The 16,030-nt window shown below is 42.5% G+C and overlaps 3 protein-coding genes across 5 annotated transcripts; all 3 read left to right on the forward strand.

Moving 5' to 3' along the window:
* Positions 1 to 1,694: 1,694 nt before the first annotated feature.
* On the forward strand, positions 1,695 to 3,445 carry LOC101078582 (elastase-1-like). The gene is made up of 8 exons (XM_029826189.1): positions 1,695 to 1,812; positions 1,910 to 2,007; positions 2,117 to 2,217; positions 2,336 to 2,461; positions 2,548 to 2,684; positions 2,773 to 2,915; positions 3,047 to 3,196; positions 3,357 to 3,445. The coding sequence occupies exons 1-8, from the start codon at positions 1,773 to 1,775 to the stop codon at positions 3,366 to 3,368; spliced, it is 807 nt and encodes a 268-aa protein (XP_029682049.1). The 5' UTR covers positions 1,695 to 1,772; the 3' UTR covers positions 3,369 to 3,445.
* A 3,489-nt stretch (positions 3,446 to 6,934) lies between these two features.
* Positions 6,935 to 8,639, forward strand: LOC101061139 (chymotrypsin like elastase 1). 2 transcript variants are annotated; one of them, XM_003973091.3, is made up of 8 exons: positions 6,936 to 7,053; positions 7,151 to 7,248; positions 7,358 to 7,458; positions 7,577 to 7,702; positions 7,789 to 7,925; positions 8,014 to 8,156; positions 8,293 to 8,442; positions 8,555 to 8,639. In XM_003973091.3, the coding sequence occupies exons 1-8, from the start codon at positions 7,014 to 7,016 to the stop codon at positions 8,567 to 8,569; spliced, it is 810 nt and encodes a 269-aa protein (XP_003973140.2). In that variant the 5' UTR covers positions 6,936 to 7,013; the 3' UTR covers positions 8,570 to 8,639. The 2 variants fall into 2 exon arrangements, with proteins under 2 accessions (XP_029682046.1, XP_003973140.2); XM_029826186.1 differs by having other exon boundaries at positions 6,935 to 7,053; positions 8,293 to 8,639.
* Positions 8,640 to 8,776: 137 nt separating this feature from the next.
* LOC115246798 (elastase-1-like) lies at positions 8,777 to 11,514 on the forward strand. 2 transcript variants are annotated; one of them, XM_029826187.1, is made up of 8 exons: positions 8,777 to 9,097; positions 9,212 to 9,315; positions 10,143 to 10,243; positions 10,320 to 10,445; positions 10,570 to 10,706; positions 10,794 to 10,936; positions 11,223 to 11,372; positions 11,451 to 11,514. In XM_029826187.1, exons 1-8 carry the CDS (start codon positions 9,058 to 9,060, stop codon positions 11,466 to 11,468), a joined length of 819 nt encoding a protein of 272 aa, XP_029682047.1. In that variant the 5' UTR covers positions 8,777 to 9,057; the 3' UTR covers positions 11,469 to 11,514. The 2 variants fall into 2 exon arrangements, with proteins under 2 accessions (XP_029682047.1, XP_029682048.1); XM_029826188.1 differs by lacking the exon at positions 10,320 to 10,445.
* Positions 11,515 to 16,030: the final 4,516 nt, after the last annotated feature.

A 16,030-nucleotide genomic window follows, 5' to 3' on the forward strand; every position in this document is an offset into this window, starting at 1 on the left:
TTGTTTTGCATTGCAGCACAGCATGTGTCGGGAGATGTTGTACATATTAAAGGGCTATTTAGTTTAACGGGATGTTCCTTTAGTCTGACTCTGGGAGCAGATCAAGTTTTTCAAATTACTTTTCCAATTTGCGTAATCAACAGTTACTCTGATAACCGTCTTTAAATCATCCAGCCAATCGATGCATCCCATCTTTTATGGGACCTCGATTTCCAGCTAGTTTGCAGGACATCTTTATGGGAACCAAAAGGACAGTTCGTTAATGAGGAGAAGCTGTATCAAGGGCAAACATCTTTAATTAACTCGTGCCCGGCACTTCCTCTCTTTGATCTCACCAGTCCATTCATGCCTGTAATAAAAAGATTGGGATGATGGGGGGGTACCGCGAGGACTTCGATGGAGATGGAAAAATAGCTAAACTGTTGTTGCCCCAGTTGTTGCTCTTCTCCTGTGCGTCATGGGGGCCAGATCACTTTCCAGCCCGGTTATCTCCTTAATAGCCTGATAAGGAAAAGAAACAAAACTCCACAGTTATAATTACTCTGTCTCATTACTGTTTAATAAAAGCAAGCCTGATCAGAGGACTTCTCATTGTTGGGAAAACCTATTGTCGACGTTTAAGTGTGTTAAGTGTTTGGAATATTAAAAAAAGGAGAAAAATCATCAAATAATCCATTTGTGATTGTGCTCAAGGACTTAAAAAAAAGGGAGAGAACTCATCACGAACTCAGTTCTCACGCTTAAATCTTGAAAAGAATGAGAGCAATTAGAGTTCAAATCCAGTGTAACAGTATTTAAACATCTCCCTAAACCATAGATGTATTCTATATTTTTTTATGTATAGGACAGTGTTTGTGTATTTTAGTCTTTAGCACCATCTAGTGTTACACTGTAATCCCAGCGAAATGCTGCAGATATTGCATTGATGGCCACAAAAAGAAAAGAAAGGAGAGGCAAAGAAAAAAGAACAATCCTCTGGTGTGAGCAAGCAAACTATAGACACTTTCGCAAGCACAAAGCATGTCATCAATTGTGTTGTTTTAATTAAAACCAATCATCATAAACAGCGACGAAATCAAAAGATCCATTTTAAGGCACTATTAATTTACCCTCATTGAACTTGAGACTTCAGGCAGTGCACCTTTTCTTTAAACTGTGTTGATTTAGACTGGTTTATTGACTGTATTCCTTAACACACACATCACACACACGTGTCCTTCTGCGAGAGCAACCAGTCCACATGCTACTGGTTTAAACTGGATCTGTGCCTTATCTCCAGTGGACTGGTTGTATCAATTGGTAGCCACTTCTTTGGTATGTATTTATTTCCATTTGTTAGAGAGACACAACAAGCAAAAATCTCTCAAGACTTAAAGGTGGAGAATTTTGGCAAGGAAAAAAAAACATGTTTACTCAAAGAAAAAATTCACAGTATTTGTATGAAAAGAAACTACCTGTACATCTTACCCAGGCTTTCTTCAACATATCCACCTAAATTACCAGAAAAGAAGATGTTTTCATCCACAAATACAAAGCAAGGAAAACTGTGACAGATTTTATCAAATATGTTATAATTGTTTTGCTCCTTGTGCAGCATTTTTAAACATTGAAAGTAGGAGGTGTGTGCTGACCAACTGATAACACATTGTGAGACGGATCACAGGTGTGTTTCCCATGCTTGACACAACAGCCTCAATTTTCCACTGTAGAGAGGTATAAAAGCAGGGGGAAAGGTCTGATTCCTCGCAGACACATTCTGACATTGTGCAGACATGCTGAGGTTTCTGGTGTTGACAAGCCTTGCAGCCCTGGGTAAGAAAACCACACTGTACACACTGCTGTGTAACACCACAGGAGATGCAGGAACATAAAACTCATGCAGCTTTGTTTTCCTTTCTTTTTTAACAAGTTCTGGCTGACCTGGGACCACAGCCCAGGTACATCGAGGATAGCCTTGAGAGGGTTGTCGGAGGTGAAGTGGCCTCTCCCAACTCTTGGCCCTGGCAGGTAATAACAGCTTAACTATGACACATCTAGTTAGCACTGCAATCATTATAACAAGAACCACAATAATAGTGGCAGTAACACAACTGCGATTTAACTGCTCCCTTCTTAGATCTCTCTTCAGTACAGATCTGGCAGCAACTATTATCACACATGCGGAGGAACCCTGATTAAGAGAGGCTGGGTTATGACAGCTGCTCACTGTGTGGACAGGTGAAATAAGGAAAAATTAAACCCTATAATGGCCAGGAGTCATTCCGTAATTGGTCTGGAAGAGGTCAATTTGTCATTTCAGTTAAGAAAGTCTTTTTTTCAATGTTAAATACTGCAGACCCATGACCTACCGTGTTGTCCTTGGGGAGCATGACCTCTACAAAAACGGAGGCACAGAGCAGATCATTGCCGTCAGCAAAGTGCACATCCACCCCAGATGGAACTCCAACAGTGTTGCTGCTGGGTAACAAGTGTTTGTCTTGTTCTTAGACATTTAGTGTGTGAGATGCTGTGAACAGTGTTTTACAGTAAGCTTTCTCACCAACTCAGGTATGACATTGCCCTGCTGCGTCTGTCCACCGAGGCCACTCTGAACTCTTACGTCCAGCTGGGTTCCCTCCCTCCCTCCGGCCAGCTCCTGCCCCACAACAACCTTTGCTACATCACCGGATGGGGACGCACATCCAGTGGGTTCATTGCACCATCCCCTCACATCCTCAAAAGTCTTTCCTCAGTGAAGCTTAATCTTCCCTTTACATTGTTTGCTGTTTCTAGCTGGTGGTAGCCTGTCCGCCCAGCTGAAGCAGGCCTACCTCCCTCTGGTCGACCACAACAACTGCTCCAGAAGCGACTGGTGGGGCAGCACTGTCAAGAACACCATGGTGTGTGGTGGTGGCGGCGCTGACTCTGGATGCAATGTGAGTCAAATGAGGAAAAAGAATAAAGGACATGCAAAATTTTTACACATAATAACTTCCTAAGTTCTAGATTATGCTTTTGTTACATCTGTCCTCTTGATACTGAAGATACTGTTTTAATTTCCTCTCAGGGTGACTCAGGTGGCCCTCTGAACTGCTCCGTTAATGGAAAATACTACGTCCATGGCGTTACCAGCTTTGTGTCTAGCTGGGGATGCAACTACCCCAAGAAGCCCACCGTCTTCACCCGTGTGTCTGCCTACATCGAATGGATGGACTCTGTTAGTATTAATGCTCAGTCACAATATCGTCAGTCATACCTGATCTACCTCACACAACGTTCCATGTTTATATATGTTAGTTAATTGAAGCACAGCTTTGCTGCAGTTAAATCGATTTTAATATGTGATGTCTGAATAATGTTCACTTCTTTATTTCCAGATCATGATGTAAAGAAGAGACTCATTTGAAGCAGCAAGAGAAGAGAAAGTCACTGTGAAAAAATAAAAAAAACTTCAATGAAAAATTGATCAAACTCTAAGTCCCTCATTTCTTTATTAGCTTATTAGATTTAATGTACATAGATATGTTACTGCTAAACTCCAACCCAGCAACAATTTATAAAGGGTAAAAAATAGGGAATAAATATCAATAATACCCTCATTGATGTGACCTCAATGATTGTGGAATTAATTTGAGCTGACTGATATAAAAGTTTTTTTTTAAAAATCCAAGGCGCTGACCGGTTTCCTGTAGATGTCTTGGAAGTCACGTGGATAAGAGGACAGCTCAGAGAGCAAACACATCAGTGCGTCAATGGTTCGGAGCGTTGACACACAGTTAAAAACACAGTATATTCTTACAGTTAAGCAGCAACATGAATTGGTTAGCGGTTCTTGTTGTGAGTCCGAGAGGGGAAAGGGTTGTTGCAAGTAACACACAGCATCCTGCAGCTTTTTCTGGGGGAAGGGAGATGTGAGATGCACAGGGGGTAGGACTACAGGTATACAGCGGCTGTGTGATGTTCCTTTATCGTGCTGAAGTGAATATGCAGTGGAGAAGAGCTGCTGTGGAACAGCTTGAGCCTCAAGGCTCTAGGAAGTCATTTGTGCGTTTATTTATTGAAAGACGTCCCTCAGGAGTTCTGAGAGTGTGAGCATTGCTCAACCACTGATGGACAGCGCATTGCTGAAAATCATCTTATAATGTAGAAATACAGAATAAAGAGCTGTTGCATCCCAGATAGAGAACTCCTGTAGCCACAATAAATGTCTTTACTGAATGAACAAACCAGGGGTGAGCAGGTCTCCTGTGCTTTGGGTCCATCTAGAAGTCCTTTTCTATCGCCATCGAAGCTAATGCTGAAAGTCGAGTCGACAGGCTAGCTAGCTTCGGATTAGTCCAACTTTTCTTAACAACATTCAGCTTTTCTTGAAAAATCTATCTTGGAAATGACCTTGACAGTAAAGCTGCCACCAAATCTATTTCTTCTCCTCCTTCAGCCATTGTGGGAGTGTCAAAATAGCTATTACACAAACAAAACAATATTGCGATCCAGACGCAGTTCGCGAGCTTTGTTTGCTCTCTGACTATCCAATCAACACCTGTGTCTTGTTTTCCTGTGTATTTTAACTGGCCCCACAGTGTAGTCCATGTCAAATTGTCTTTGTGTCCCTGCATCTAAGTGTTCTTCTATTACTTCTTGTGTGTGGCTCATTATTTCGTTCTTTGTTTTTGGATATTTGCCTACTCTTTGCCTGTTTGTTTACCTGATTGTGTTGGTTATTTTTGTGTATGACTTCCTGCTTCCTATTTGATTAAAGATTTTGCGTGTTGGACTTTGTTTTTCCGCTTTACTCCGTATTTTGCACCAGGGCCCACACTCACCAGCCTTCATTGTTGCCCATGTCTATATTTATTATGCGTCTTTCCTTGTCTGGTTCTAGAGTTTCATCCTATCGTGCACCCCACCCTTTCTACCAAGTACTTGCTTCAGCTTCAGCTAAGTCTGTTGCTGTTGCTATGGGCTGGTTCCTTTTTCTGCCTTCCTGAGTGAATTTTGTTTGTAAGTTTTGTAATTTAGTTTTCAAATCATAGCTATCTTAAATTTTATAGTCATTTTTGATTGCCTCCTTTGGGAGTGATTATTATATCAAGAGAGTTCTACAGAATTTTGTCAATCCTGTCAAGTGCCTTTTATTTTGGTTCATTTTTGGTAATCACTTTGGTTATCCTCCAGTCAGGAGCGTTTTGGTTTGTAGTTTTGTCTCTTTCCTCCCAAGGAGAGATTTGGATTTATGTAATATTCTAGGTTTTTTATTTTTTTATTTTTTTTTGCTCCATCAGGGGATTTAAAAAAAAAAAGAAGTTTTTTAGCCTGTTTATTTCCTCACTTTGTCAAGAGGCTTATTGGTTCTATTAAATAAAGTAGGCCTAGACTAATGGGTGGACACTTTGGAAGTCACGGAGCTAAGATGGTGGCTCAGAGTGCCGGCAGGCCACAGTGCTTTGATGGTGTGTTGACCATAGTCGAATTACAGACTTAAATGTGTTTATGTACTATGTGCATGCAGAGATAGAGTTAATAACATTGGCAGCTTTGCGATTATTTCTGCTGGAAGGGAAAACGAGTCATGTGGATGGATGACAAATGTGTGGAACTTTGGGAATACTGGAATGGATTCAGGATCTTCATTTTAACAGTGTGGACAGGCCTCTTCCACATTTGGATTCTGTAGTGAAGAGGAGGAAGAGTTATCTAAGCAGATGTTTTATCCCACGATTATTTCGCGCCTCGATATGAAATAAAGATGACTCGCCATGATATGCCTCTGATTGGGTCTTTCACCTCACCTTTTTGTGGAGGTGTAGTTGATTTGTCACCATGGATTAAATCAAGAAAGATGATGAAGGTCGCTTGTGTGATGTCCTCACATGGGCTGGTGAACAAATGGCGAGGCTACATTATGATAGAGGCTGGCATCAGTAGCAGTAGCGGGCTCTTGTTCGAGCAAATGTCCCCTGAAGCAATATTTTCTGTCCATATCTGGGGTGGAGGTTCTAAAGTGGGAAGGCAATGGCCACTTGTTGATTAGCTGATATGAGCTGAGTTTGTGAAGTCAGTTTGTGAAAAGAGGGGTTTCTTTATGGAGTTTTATGGTTTTGGCCTGTGTTGTCTTTTTTTGTTCCCCAACATAATCTCAGAAGGTTTCAGATGCCTTTCTAACCAGGCTCAGAACTGAGCCATATCCAACGAAGGTCACCTCACTGTATAACAGAATGAGAAACACTTCCAGACATCTTGGAATGCTCCACACACTCATCCTTCTGCTGTTCACTGCACTTACAGCCACAGGGGAGAAACATAACAATTTCCTTCAATAAATCTGCTAATGTGGGTATATTCAACAGTGTGTTTTCTGTATTTTTTTTCTCCTGTGATGATAAAGGGTTTTGCAGTGATACCTCACTGTTGTCTCCTTTGTCTGGGTTGAGAACCAGAACCAATTGTGGTTCTGCAGGCCCTGGGACATCCACGCAGGAAGTCTGAAGTGCTTGAGTCAACAGCTGGTCTAGAGATATTTGCTTTTTGTCTCTCTTAACTAGAAATAGATTCATACTAAAGGAATGTTTTTTGAAGTCAAACTTATCAAGTCATTTGGATGGGAGACAAAATATCTTCAAGAACCGATAAAAGTCTTTCAAGGGGTTTTGATGGTGGGTAAAAAGTGTAACATTTCCTCAGATAAAAATGTATCGGTATTTGTCCGTATAAAAAAACTACTACTACTTTCTTCAACATATCTACCTAAAGTAATGGGAAAATTATGTTTTCCTTCACAAATGCCAAACACGAATGAAAGTGGTCGACTTTATCGAACGTGTTATAATTTTTTTGCTCCTTGTGCAGCATTTTTGAACAGGGAAAGCAGGTGGTGCGTGCTGACCAACTGATAACATTTGTGAGACAGGTCACAGGTGCGTCTCTCGGGCTTATGTCACCGGAGAAACAACAGCCTCAATTTTCCACTGTAGAGAGGTATAAAAGCAGGGGGAAAGGTCTGATTCCTCGCAGACACATTCTGACATCGTGCAGACATGCTGAGGTTTCTGGTGTTGACAAGCCTTGCAGCCCTGGGTAAGAAAACCACACTGTACACACTGCTGTGTAACACCACAGGAGATGCAGGAACGTAAAACTCATGCAGCTTTGTTTTCCTTTCTTTTTTAACAAGTTCTGGCTGACCTGGGACCACAGCCCAGGTACATCGAGGACAGCCTTGAGAGGGTTGTCGGAGGTGAAGTGGCCACTCCCAACTCTTGGCCCTGGCAGGTAATAACAGCTTAACTATGACACATCTAGTTAGCACTGCAATCATTAGAACAAGAACCACAATAATAGTGGCAGTAACACAACTGCGATTTAATTCCTCCCTTCTTAGATCTCTCTTCAGTACAGATCTGGCAGCAGCTTCTATCACACATGCGGAGGAACCCTGATTGAGAGAGGCTGGGTTATGACAGCTGCTCACTGTGTGGACAGGTGAAATAAGGAAGAATTAAACCCTATAATGGCCAGGAGTCATTCCGTAATTGGTCTGGAAGAGGTCAATTTGTCATTTCAGTTAAGAAAGTCTTTTTTTCAATGTTAAATACTGCAGACCCATGACCTACCGTGTTGTCCTTGGGGAGCATGACCTCTACAAAAACGGAGGCACAGAGCAGATCATTGCCGTCAGCAAAGTGCACATCCACCCCAGATGGAACTCCAACAATGTTGCTGCTGGGTAACAAGTGTTTGTCTTGTTCTTAGACATTTAGTGTGTGAGGTGCTGTGAACAGTGTTTTACAGTAAGCTTTCTCACCAACTCAGGTATGACATTGCCCTGCTGCGTCTGTCCACCGAGGCCACTCTGAACTCTTACATCCAGCTGGGTTCCCTCCCTCCCTCCGGCCAGCTCCTGCCCCACAACAACCTTTGCTACATCACCGGATGGGGACTCACATCCAGTGGGTTCATTGCACCATCCCCTCACATCCTCAAAAGTCTTTCCTCAATGAAGCTCAATCTTCCCTTTACATTGTTTGCTGTTTCTAGCTGGTGGTAGCCTGTCCGCCCAGCTGAAGCAGGCCTACCTCCCTCTGGTCGACCACAACAACTGCTCCAGAAGTGACTGGTGGGGCAGCACTGTCAAGAACACCATGGTGTGTGGTGGTGGCGGCGCTGACTCTGGATGCAATGTGAGTCAAATGAGGAAAAAGAATAAAGGACATGCAAAATTTTTACACATAATAACTTTATCTCCTAAGTTCTAGATTATGTTTTTGTTACATCTGTCCTCTTGATACTGAAGATACTGTTTTAATTTCCTCTCAGGGTGACTCAGGTGGCCCTCTGAACTGCCTCGTTAATGGAAAATACTACGTCCATGGTATTGCCAGCTTTGTGTCTGGTTGGGGATGCAACTACCCCAAGAAGCCCACCGTCTTCACCCGTGTGTCTGCCTACATCGAATGGATGGACTCTGTTAGTATTAATGCTCAGTCACAATATCGTCAGTCATACCTGATCTACCTCACACAACGTTTCATATTTATTTATTTTCTGCAGAGTATAATGTCTGTTTCTGTTTTTCCAGATCATGATGATGTAAAGTGAAGACTCATCTGAAGCAGCAGACAATAAGAGAGGCCAATTTGAAAATAAACTTTCAATTGATCAAACTGCAAGTCCTTCATTTCCTTAGCTTTAAAGCAAATAGCGATATCACTGTTTTGCTTTGTCTCTCTCTCTCTCTCTCTCTGTCTATTTATCTATCTATCTACCTACCTATCAACCTATCTTTCTAACTATCTATATAGATATATATCTCTAAATATATTAATATAGATATAGTTATAGATATGTTGTGCTAATCTCCAAACCCCACAACAAAATAGGTGATGTGAATGTAATAAGAATATAAATAGAATACACACATAGATCATGATGTGGCAGCATGTTTGCACATGTCATAATAAACTAGATAAAGCCTGAGAAAATCCACAGGTGCCTTTCTAACCAGGACCAGGCTCTTTCACTGGTCACCTCACAGCATAAAAGAATGAAGCACACTTTCAGGTTTGTTAGAACGCTCCAAACATGCTCGTCTTTCTGATGTTCGCTGCACTCACAGCCACAGGTGAGAAACATAAAAGTTTTTTTTCTCTAAAGCTGCTGTGCGCCCATTTCACACTCTAGCCAAACCTGCCCTGAAATGGTGTTTTTGTGTTTTTTCCCTCCTCTGTGACTTTAGTGCTGGCTGAGTCGGAGCTTCACAATGGTGATATGCAGAGTACTGTTATGGAAAGAGTTGTTGGGGGTGTCGAGGTACCTTATCACTCCTCCTGGCCTTGGCAGGTACAGCAAAATACCTCAAAAAAGCAAACATGATAAAAAAAAAAAATTCTGCATTGCTGAAAAAATGGTTTCAAAAGATGTGATGGTGATTTCTACAATACTTGTACTTTAATTTGAACGAAATTGAAAAGAAACCTTTTTTTTCAGAGCCTGAAGATTTTATTTACACACCAGTGAAACATTAACTACTATGGATAGAGATACACAGAATACTATATAACACAATCTGAATTGTTTTCCAGCTGTCATCTAAGCTAGTCTACCTCAATGTTGTCTCCCTTGTCTGAGATCCAGTACCAATTATGCCTGTGGGGGCCCTCAGTAACCATCCAGATAGTCTGAATTGCCTGAGTCAAACGCAGCTCGCCTTTTAGAGGTTCTTGAAGATTTTTGTCTCCTATCTGATCTGTTTGATAGGTTCTAGCTCAAATGTGTGTGAAATATTGGCTGCAACTCCAAATGTTAGACATACCTTACAGTGGGTGTTTATCCCCCAGCCAATAAGAGCAGGAAGGGTGTGACGGCCACAGATGGCACCATGTGTAAACTGGCTGATGTCACGCACTGCTTTGTGGAAGTCCCTGAGAAACTATTGAGGTTTTATTCCACAGAATGCATTTTTAGAGAAAAATATGAAAATGTAGCTCACATTTGCTGCTTATTTAAATGAGAAAACCTCTGAAAAGACTTTGTGTTGATCTCACAGGCCCACTTTTTACATGTTAATCTTACAGCAGTGCGAGTGTGAAATCACCTTTCCGTTTATTCTTGTCCTTATAAGTCCAAAGAAAATATGCAATGACAACACTGGGTTACCTTGTCCTCAGGTGTCTCTCCAGTACTACTCCGAGGGCTCCTATCGCCATTTCTGTGGTGGTACGTTGATTAGGACACAATGGGTCATGACCGCCGCCCACTGTGTTTACAGGTAACAGGTGCAACTGTACTTCTTCAGGATGGTATGATTTTAAAATGGTGCAGAGCACTAACCCAAGCTAAAACAGCCCCAGGTCTATTTATGTGGTCCTCGGTGATCTCATACTGTACCACAACGACAAAACTGAACAATCCAGGCATGTCAGCAATGTTTATGTCCATCCAGAATGGAAGAGTGACAGCATCTCCTCTGGGTGGGTGTATCTGTTGTCCATCACTGCATTCCTTTAACATCCCTGTTGTCAACAATGCACACAAACAATTGTGTAATATGTATTTCTCTTCCTCGTTTGTTAAAAATTGTTTTTGTACATTTAGTAATGACATTGCCTTGCTGAAGCTGTCCTCTCCAGTTTCAATCACTTCTTACGTGAGAACGGCCTATCTGCCTTCATTTGGTGAGATCTTACCCCACAACAACATCTGCTACCTGACCGGATATGGACGCACCTCCAGTGAGCCTCTCTCGCACTTCTGTTTGTAAAATTCGATGAGATCTCGGTGTTGCTCTACATTTCTGTCCCTCCTCTCTTTCCCCACAGCTGGTGGAGGTATGCCCAGCAGAATGAGGCAGGTCCTTCTTCATAGTGTTGACCACCAGACCTGCACTAGCTCAGGCTGGTGGGGGAGCACGGTCAAGACCAGTATGATCTGTGCAGGCGGGGGGTCGCAGTCAGGTTGTAACGTGAGTCCAATATCCGCTAATTGAGAGAATGGAAAAAATGGGAGAGTATGCAGAATAATGCAAATCTGGAAAATTTCAAAGCTTAAAACGTGTGTTACAATTCATGACAAAAGTTGAAGAAACACGTCATTTTCTAGTTTAAAAAGAATTTGGAGATAATAAGTTAAATAGGTCAACAGATCAGACAATAAGTCAGATCAGAGCTTTTCTCTAACAAAAAAAATGGAAAAACAACAACGTTAATGTATTGATGTTTCTGTAAACAACTGTTTTCGTTTCATTCCAGGGTGATTTTGGAGGCCCTCTCAACTGCCTAGTCAACAACCATTACTACGTCCATGGCATAGCTAGCTTTGTGTCTGGTATGGGGTGCAATACGCACCAGAAGCCCACCGTCTTCACCCGCGTCTCTGCATACACCACATGGATGAACAAGGCCAGTTGTTTTCACTTTTTCAGAACAGGTCTCCACCGAGTCACTGAATATGCTGATTATATCATTTTCTCTTTCCAGGTCATGAACTCTTCTTGAATTGCCTTCGTTCTAATTTCTCATAAAAATAAAGGTTCTCAAAGTCTTGGGTCTGTTTTTCTCTGTGACATTAACACGTGGAACATAAATATAATCAAAATGCTTACAGCTGTTGATCTTGAGCAATTGCAGGGCTTTTCACAGTCTTCGGGATAAGTTTATGGGGCCGTTGGTGTGTGTCTCCACTGTAGGAACCTCCCCAAAATGGCCATTTACAGAAACTTTTATTAACCGAGCCCTTGCTCCAGAGTATGTTCGTTGATCAGCCCTGAAAAACTCCTGGGTTGGGCTTAAGGTTCAGTCAGCGCCAATTAGCTAAACCAAGACCTTGATGTGACGCAGAACACAGCAGAAGCGGAGTATAAGCCTAGCTGACCCCACTCAGCCTCTCGTTCATAGCATCCACCACCATGTACACAAACTCACAATCCAGAGTTACGACAACTCCCTCTCCTGTTTAGTCATTTTAAATGTCACATGTGTTGTTTATTTAATGTTTGTGGACACGCTCATATGACAAAAATTGCAGCAATAAATGGGAACCCTCCCCTCCCCCCTCTCCTCTCCTCTCCCCTCCCCTCCCCTCCCCCCTCTCCTCTCCTCTCCTCTCCTCTCCTCTCCTCTCCTCTCCTCTCCTCTCCTCTCCTCCCCTCCCCTCCCCTCTCCTCTCCTCTCCTCTCCTCTCCTCTCCTCTCCTCTCCTCTCCTCTCCTTTATTCACTGGCTGTATAAATACTACAAATACTTTGTCTACCAAAGATTTCACACTAGTGTTATCACTCATATGATTCAAACCTGTGGTAATCTTTGTTGTAGCATCGTCACAGCAGACAATGCTGAAGGTCACCTTTAAATTGACTCTCTAGATAGCAGGAGCAGGAAGGGGACCATTTATTGATCTCTTGATGGTGCAATTTGATATCTGCTTTTAATCCATCCGAAAGGGATCCTTGGGGGATCAGAAGCAGATTCTGAGTAAGTTCCCTGGTCAAGGCTGACTGGAAACCACACCAGCTTACATGTCTTTAATAGTGGGGGAGCAGACAGAGGAAACCCACTGAGTGAGCAAGATGAGAGGATGGATTTCAATTACAAGGTGTGTGTGTGTGTGTGTGTGTGTGTGTGTGTGTGTGTGTGTGTGTGTGTGTGTGTGTGTGTGTGTGTGTGTGTGTGTGTGTGTGTGTGTGTGTGTGTTTTGTAATTTAATGTCAGCTAATGACAGTGATTAATCAAATATATAATTACACAGTCATGCTTGTTAACCTGAGACCTGGGGATGCACCCGGCCTCTCGCCCCAACGGCAGCAGAGGGAGGTTCTGTGATATAGATGGTAGATGATGGACATATGGATGGACAGATTACTTGCAGACACATACTGTATACCCATGAGACGGACCCAGGTGGACGGACATACACACAGACAAACCAGCTGCTCACTTGCAAACTGATAGTGGGCAGTAATCTTCACTTTTGATGCATTCCGGGAGATTGCAGACATGTTCCTGTTTCTTGTGTTGACCTCACTCTCAGCCCTTGGTTAAGAACTGTCTGATTCCCCTCCGCTTTCACACACACACACGCACATGCACACACACAAATAAATATAAACACATGCCCCCTATCACAGCTGAACCCTTGATGTCTAATTCTAATGTTCTGATACTTTCTGCCCCTGATGAGGGGCACTGGCTGAGTCCCAACCCATGTATATTGAGGAGCAAATTGGCCTGGAAAGAGTGGATGGTGGTAAGGTACTCCTGGCCTTGGTAGGTCCAGCAGGATTTGATACATTGGACAACAATCCTTTTCCGCAGCAAGGATAGAACTGCATGGGTTCAACTTTTTGATCACAGTACATCATCTTTCTCTGTCTGTCCACCAAAGCTACGCTCAATGACTATGTCCAACGGAGCACTCTTACTCCATGCTGGCAATGTTGCATAGCATCTTTCTAGTCAATAGAAAGACTTATTTTGCCCCTAATAAAACCTGGTGCCTACACTTCCCAGATTGCATCTGAACCTGTCCATTATTCAGATGTGTCATGTTCGGCTAATGTACCCCTGAGATGCTAGCCTCGAGCTAGAGCACGCTAGAGAAGCCTGGCAGTCTTGTTGCTCTCGCTCACACATAGGAAGAAAAAGATCACATCTAAGATCACATCTTAGTAGTTGTCAGTCCCACCAATGCTGACTTAAGTGCTTTGCTATGGGCGACTCATCAGACTTTCCCACATTTCCCTCTAGACCTTCTAAAAGCTTTCCGAAACTTTTGTCTCCACGCATGCAGCATGTATGCTCTTTGCAACCAGACTTGTCAAGTTATTACAGTCATGACAGAACAAGGTGACAGTTTGAAGATTACAGTTTGTACACGCTGTGTGACTCAAGACGCTGCATTTGACATTAGGTAATTGTCCTGATATGCTGCTCCTAGCGTAAATGTGTATGGGTACAAGCAAACTGGAGAAAAGTATACGAAGATCTTGTCAAACCCAAGTCCCAGTGCGTCGTTAAAAAGGGAAATCGAATGTCTCGAACTTAGCCGTGGGCTGACCCCTTCCTGTCAAGACGGATATTTTGGAAGACATGTGGGACCGCCTGCTGCCTCAGCAGGGGCATAAGTCACTTACAACGATCCACGCTTGTGCTTAAGCTGCACAAAGTTGTCAAAGTTAAGTTCGAGCTGCGCACAAACGTGCTCGGGGCTGTCTGAGCACAGTAAGGCGCGAGAACCGAGTGGGAACAGGTTAACTGCGTTGAGAAGTGGGACGTTTTATCAGCTGCGAGCTACTGCACGAGGGTGCATGCACTCTCCAAATGTTGATGGTCAGCCAGTTGGTCAAGGTGAGCGTAGCTTCGTGCATGGGCCATGGCTGCAAGATCTTCAAGAAGCTTCACTCGCATTTCTGACTACATCAGCTCAACAGTGTAACGGAGTTTTACCTGGAAAAGAAAGGGGAAAAAGTATGTTTTCAGCTCAACAGTGTAACGGAGTTTTACCTGAAAAAGAAAGGGGAAAAAGTATGTTTTCAGCAATGCCGCCTCAGAGCATCCTCTCATGTCAGGATAATCACACAGTGACTCATTTGTCCTCGCACTGCCATAGAGCATGGATGAATGAAAAATGGATCTCCATGGAGACGAGGAAACAAGCAACATTTATCTCATTCTTTGCTGAGATGCATTCCTAAAATGTCCTCCAAGCATTCCTTCATTTTGTCCTTATTGTAAATGAGAATGTCAACATATTTGGTCATCAACAGAAGGGTTAAGTTTGGTCCATACAAAGGCAACGACGTGTTGCTGATGTTAGTGATATATTTTAGCGGGAGTCATTTAAATAAAACACAGGGTTTTTAACTGAATAAATACAATTTCTTTAGTCCAATTTAAATGACAATACTGTAAATAACTTTCTTACATGGTCAATAAGCTCAGACACACATGGGAGGGGTGAAAAACCTGTCATCGTCATGAGCATCATCACACATGGACATGTCAAACATGACAGATATGTGACCTATAAATGTGTGAAGCTGTGTGTCATATCATTTCTGTCCAAAATGCAGACGTTCCCCAAGGCTGCAGAATGATCTTGAGGCGATCTGAAGTTTTCAAATATTTTAATCTGCTGTGATCAGAGGGCAGAAATAACTGTCACAAAAGATGAAGTGAATGTCTGATCACAAAAAGGTGAAGGAATGCAGTTTGTTCCAGAATATTGGAGGACAGAAAGAAAGGAATATTTGGGGGGGAAATGAAGCGTGGCAGAGCAGATAGAGTGTATTGTTTATATGATATTCTCACAGATCATCTAAAGTGACATGTTGATTTCATACTGCTGATTATTTGGTGCTTTGATTCATATATTTACCTGACTTGTGTAAACTGATCGTTATTAAGGACCCTTCCTGCTAAATTGCAAATGTTTTGTGGCGCATCGGTTTCCGACAAAGTCTTTATACGTGCATTAATCACATTGTGCCACCGCGAACCACTCGGACAATACAGCAGAACTAATGGCTGACGAGATTTAATCATCGAAATGAACGGCTAGCGATATTTTTGTGAACGGTTGAGCTGTTGGAAAAGAAATTAAAATGTTAATGTATCCGTGAAAACATCGTTTGCATTTAATGAGAAAGTGTTCACCTTGTAAAAGTAATTACAGCCCATGCATCAAGTCTTGCTTGATAAGTCTTGTTCTTGCGATGAAAATGACTTTATTGAACACGTTGTCAGGGGTAAGGGAGACTTTATAGTGTGAGCTCTGAGCTCTCAGAGATGATAGTGCCTCTGTGCAATTAACATTGGTATTTACTGTTTGACTGTGTCACTTAGTTTATAACAAATTCACCTGAGTCGGATGATTCCCGCCTGCAAAGTGATGGAGACTGACACATCCTCCTAATCTGAGGCTGAGCCCTGAGCCCTGTTGATGCATGTTTAGGGAACATTGTCCTGCTGCACACGACTCATATGGTCTTCAAACCAACTTCTAGTGATAACAGGAAAGAAAACCTGTTGATATGATGTCCTATTACAAACCATTTGTTGACA

This window comes from Takifugu rubripes, chromosome 19 (assembly GCF_901000725.2).
Source record: "Takifugu rubripes chromosome 19, fTakRub1.2, whole genome shotgun sequence".
In the NCBI taxonomy this organism is placed as follows: domain Eukaryota; kingdom Metazoa; phylum Chordata; class Actinopteri; order Tetraodontiformes; family Tetraodontidae; genus Takifugu; species Takifugu rubripes.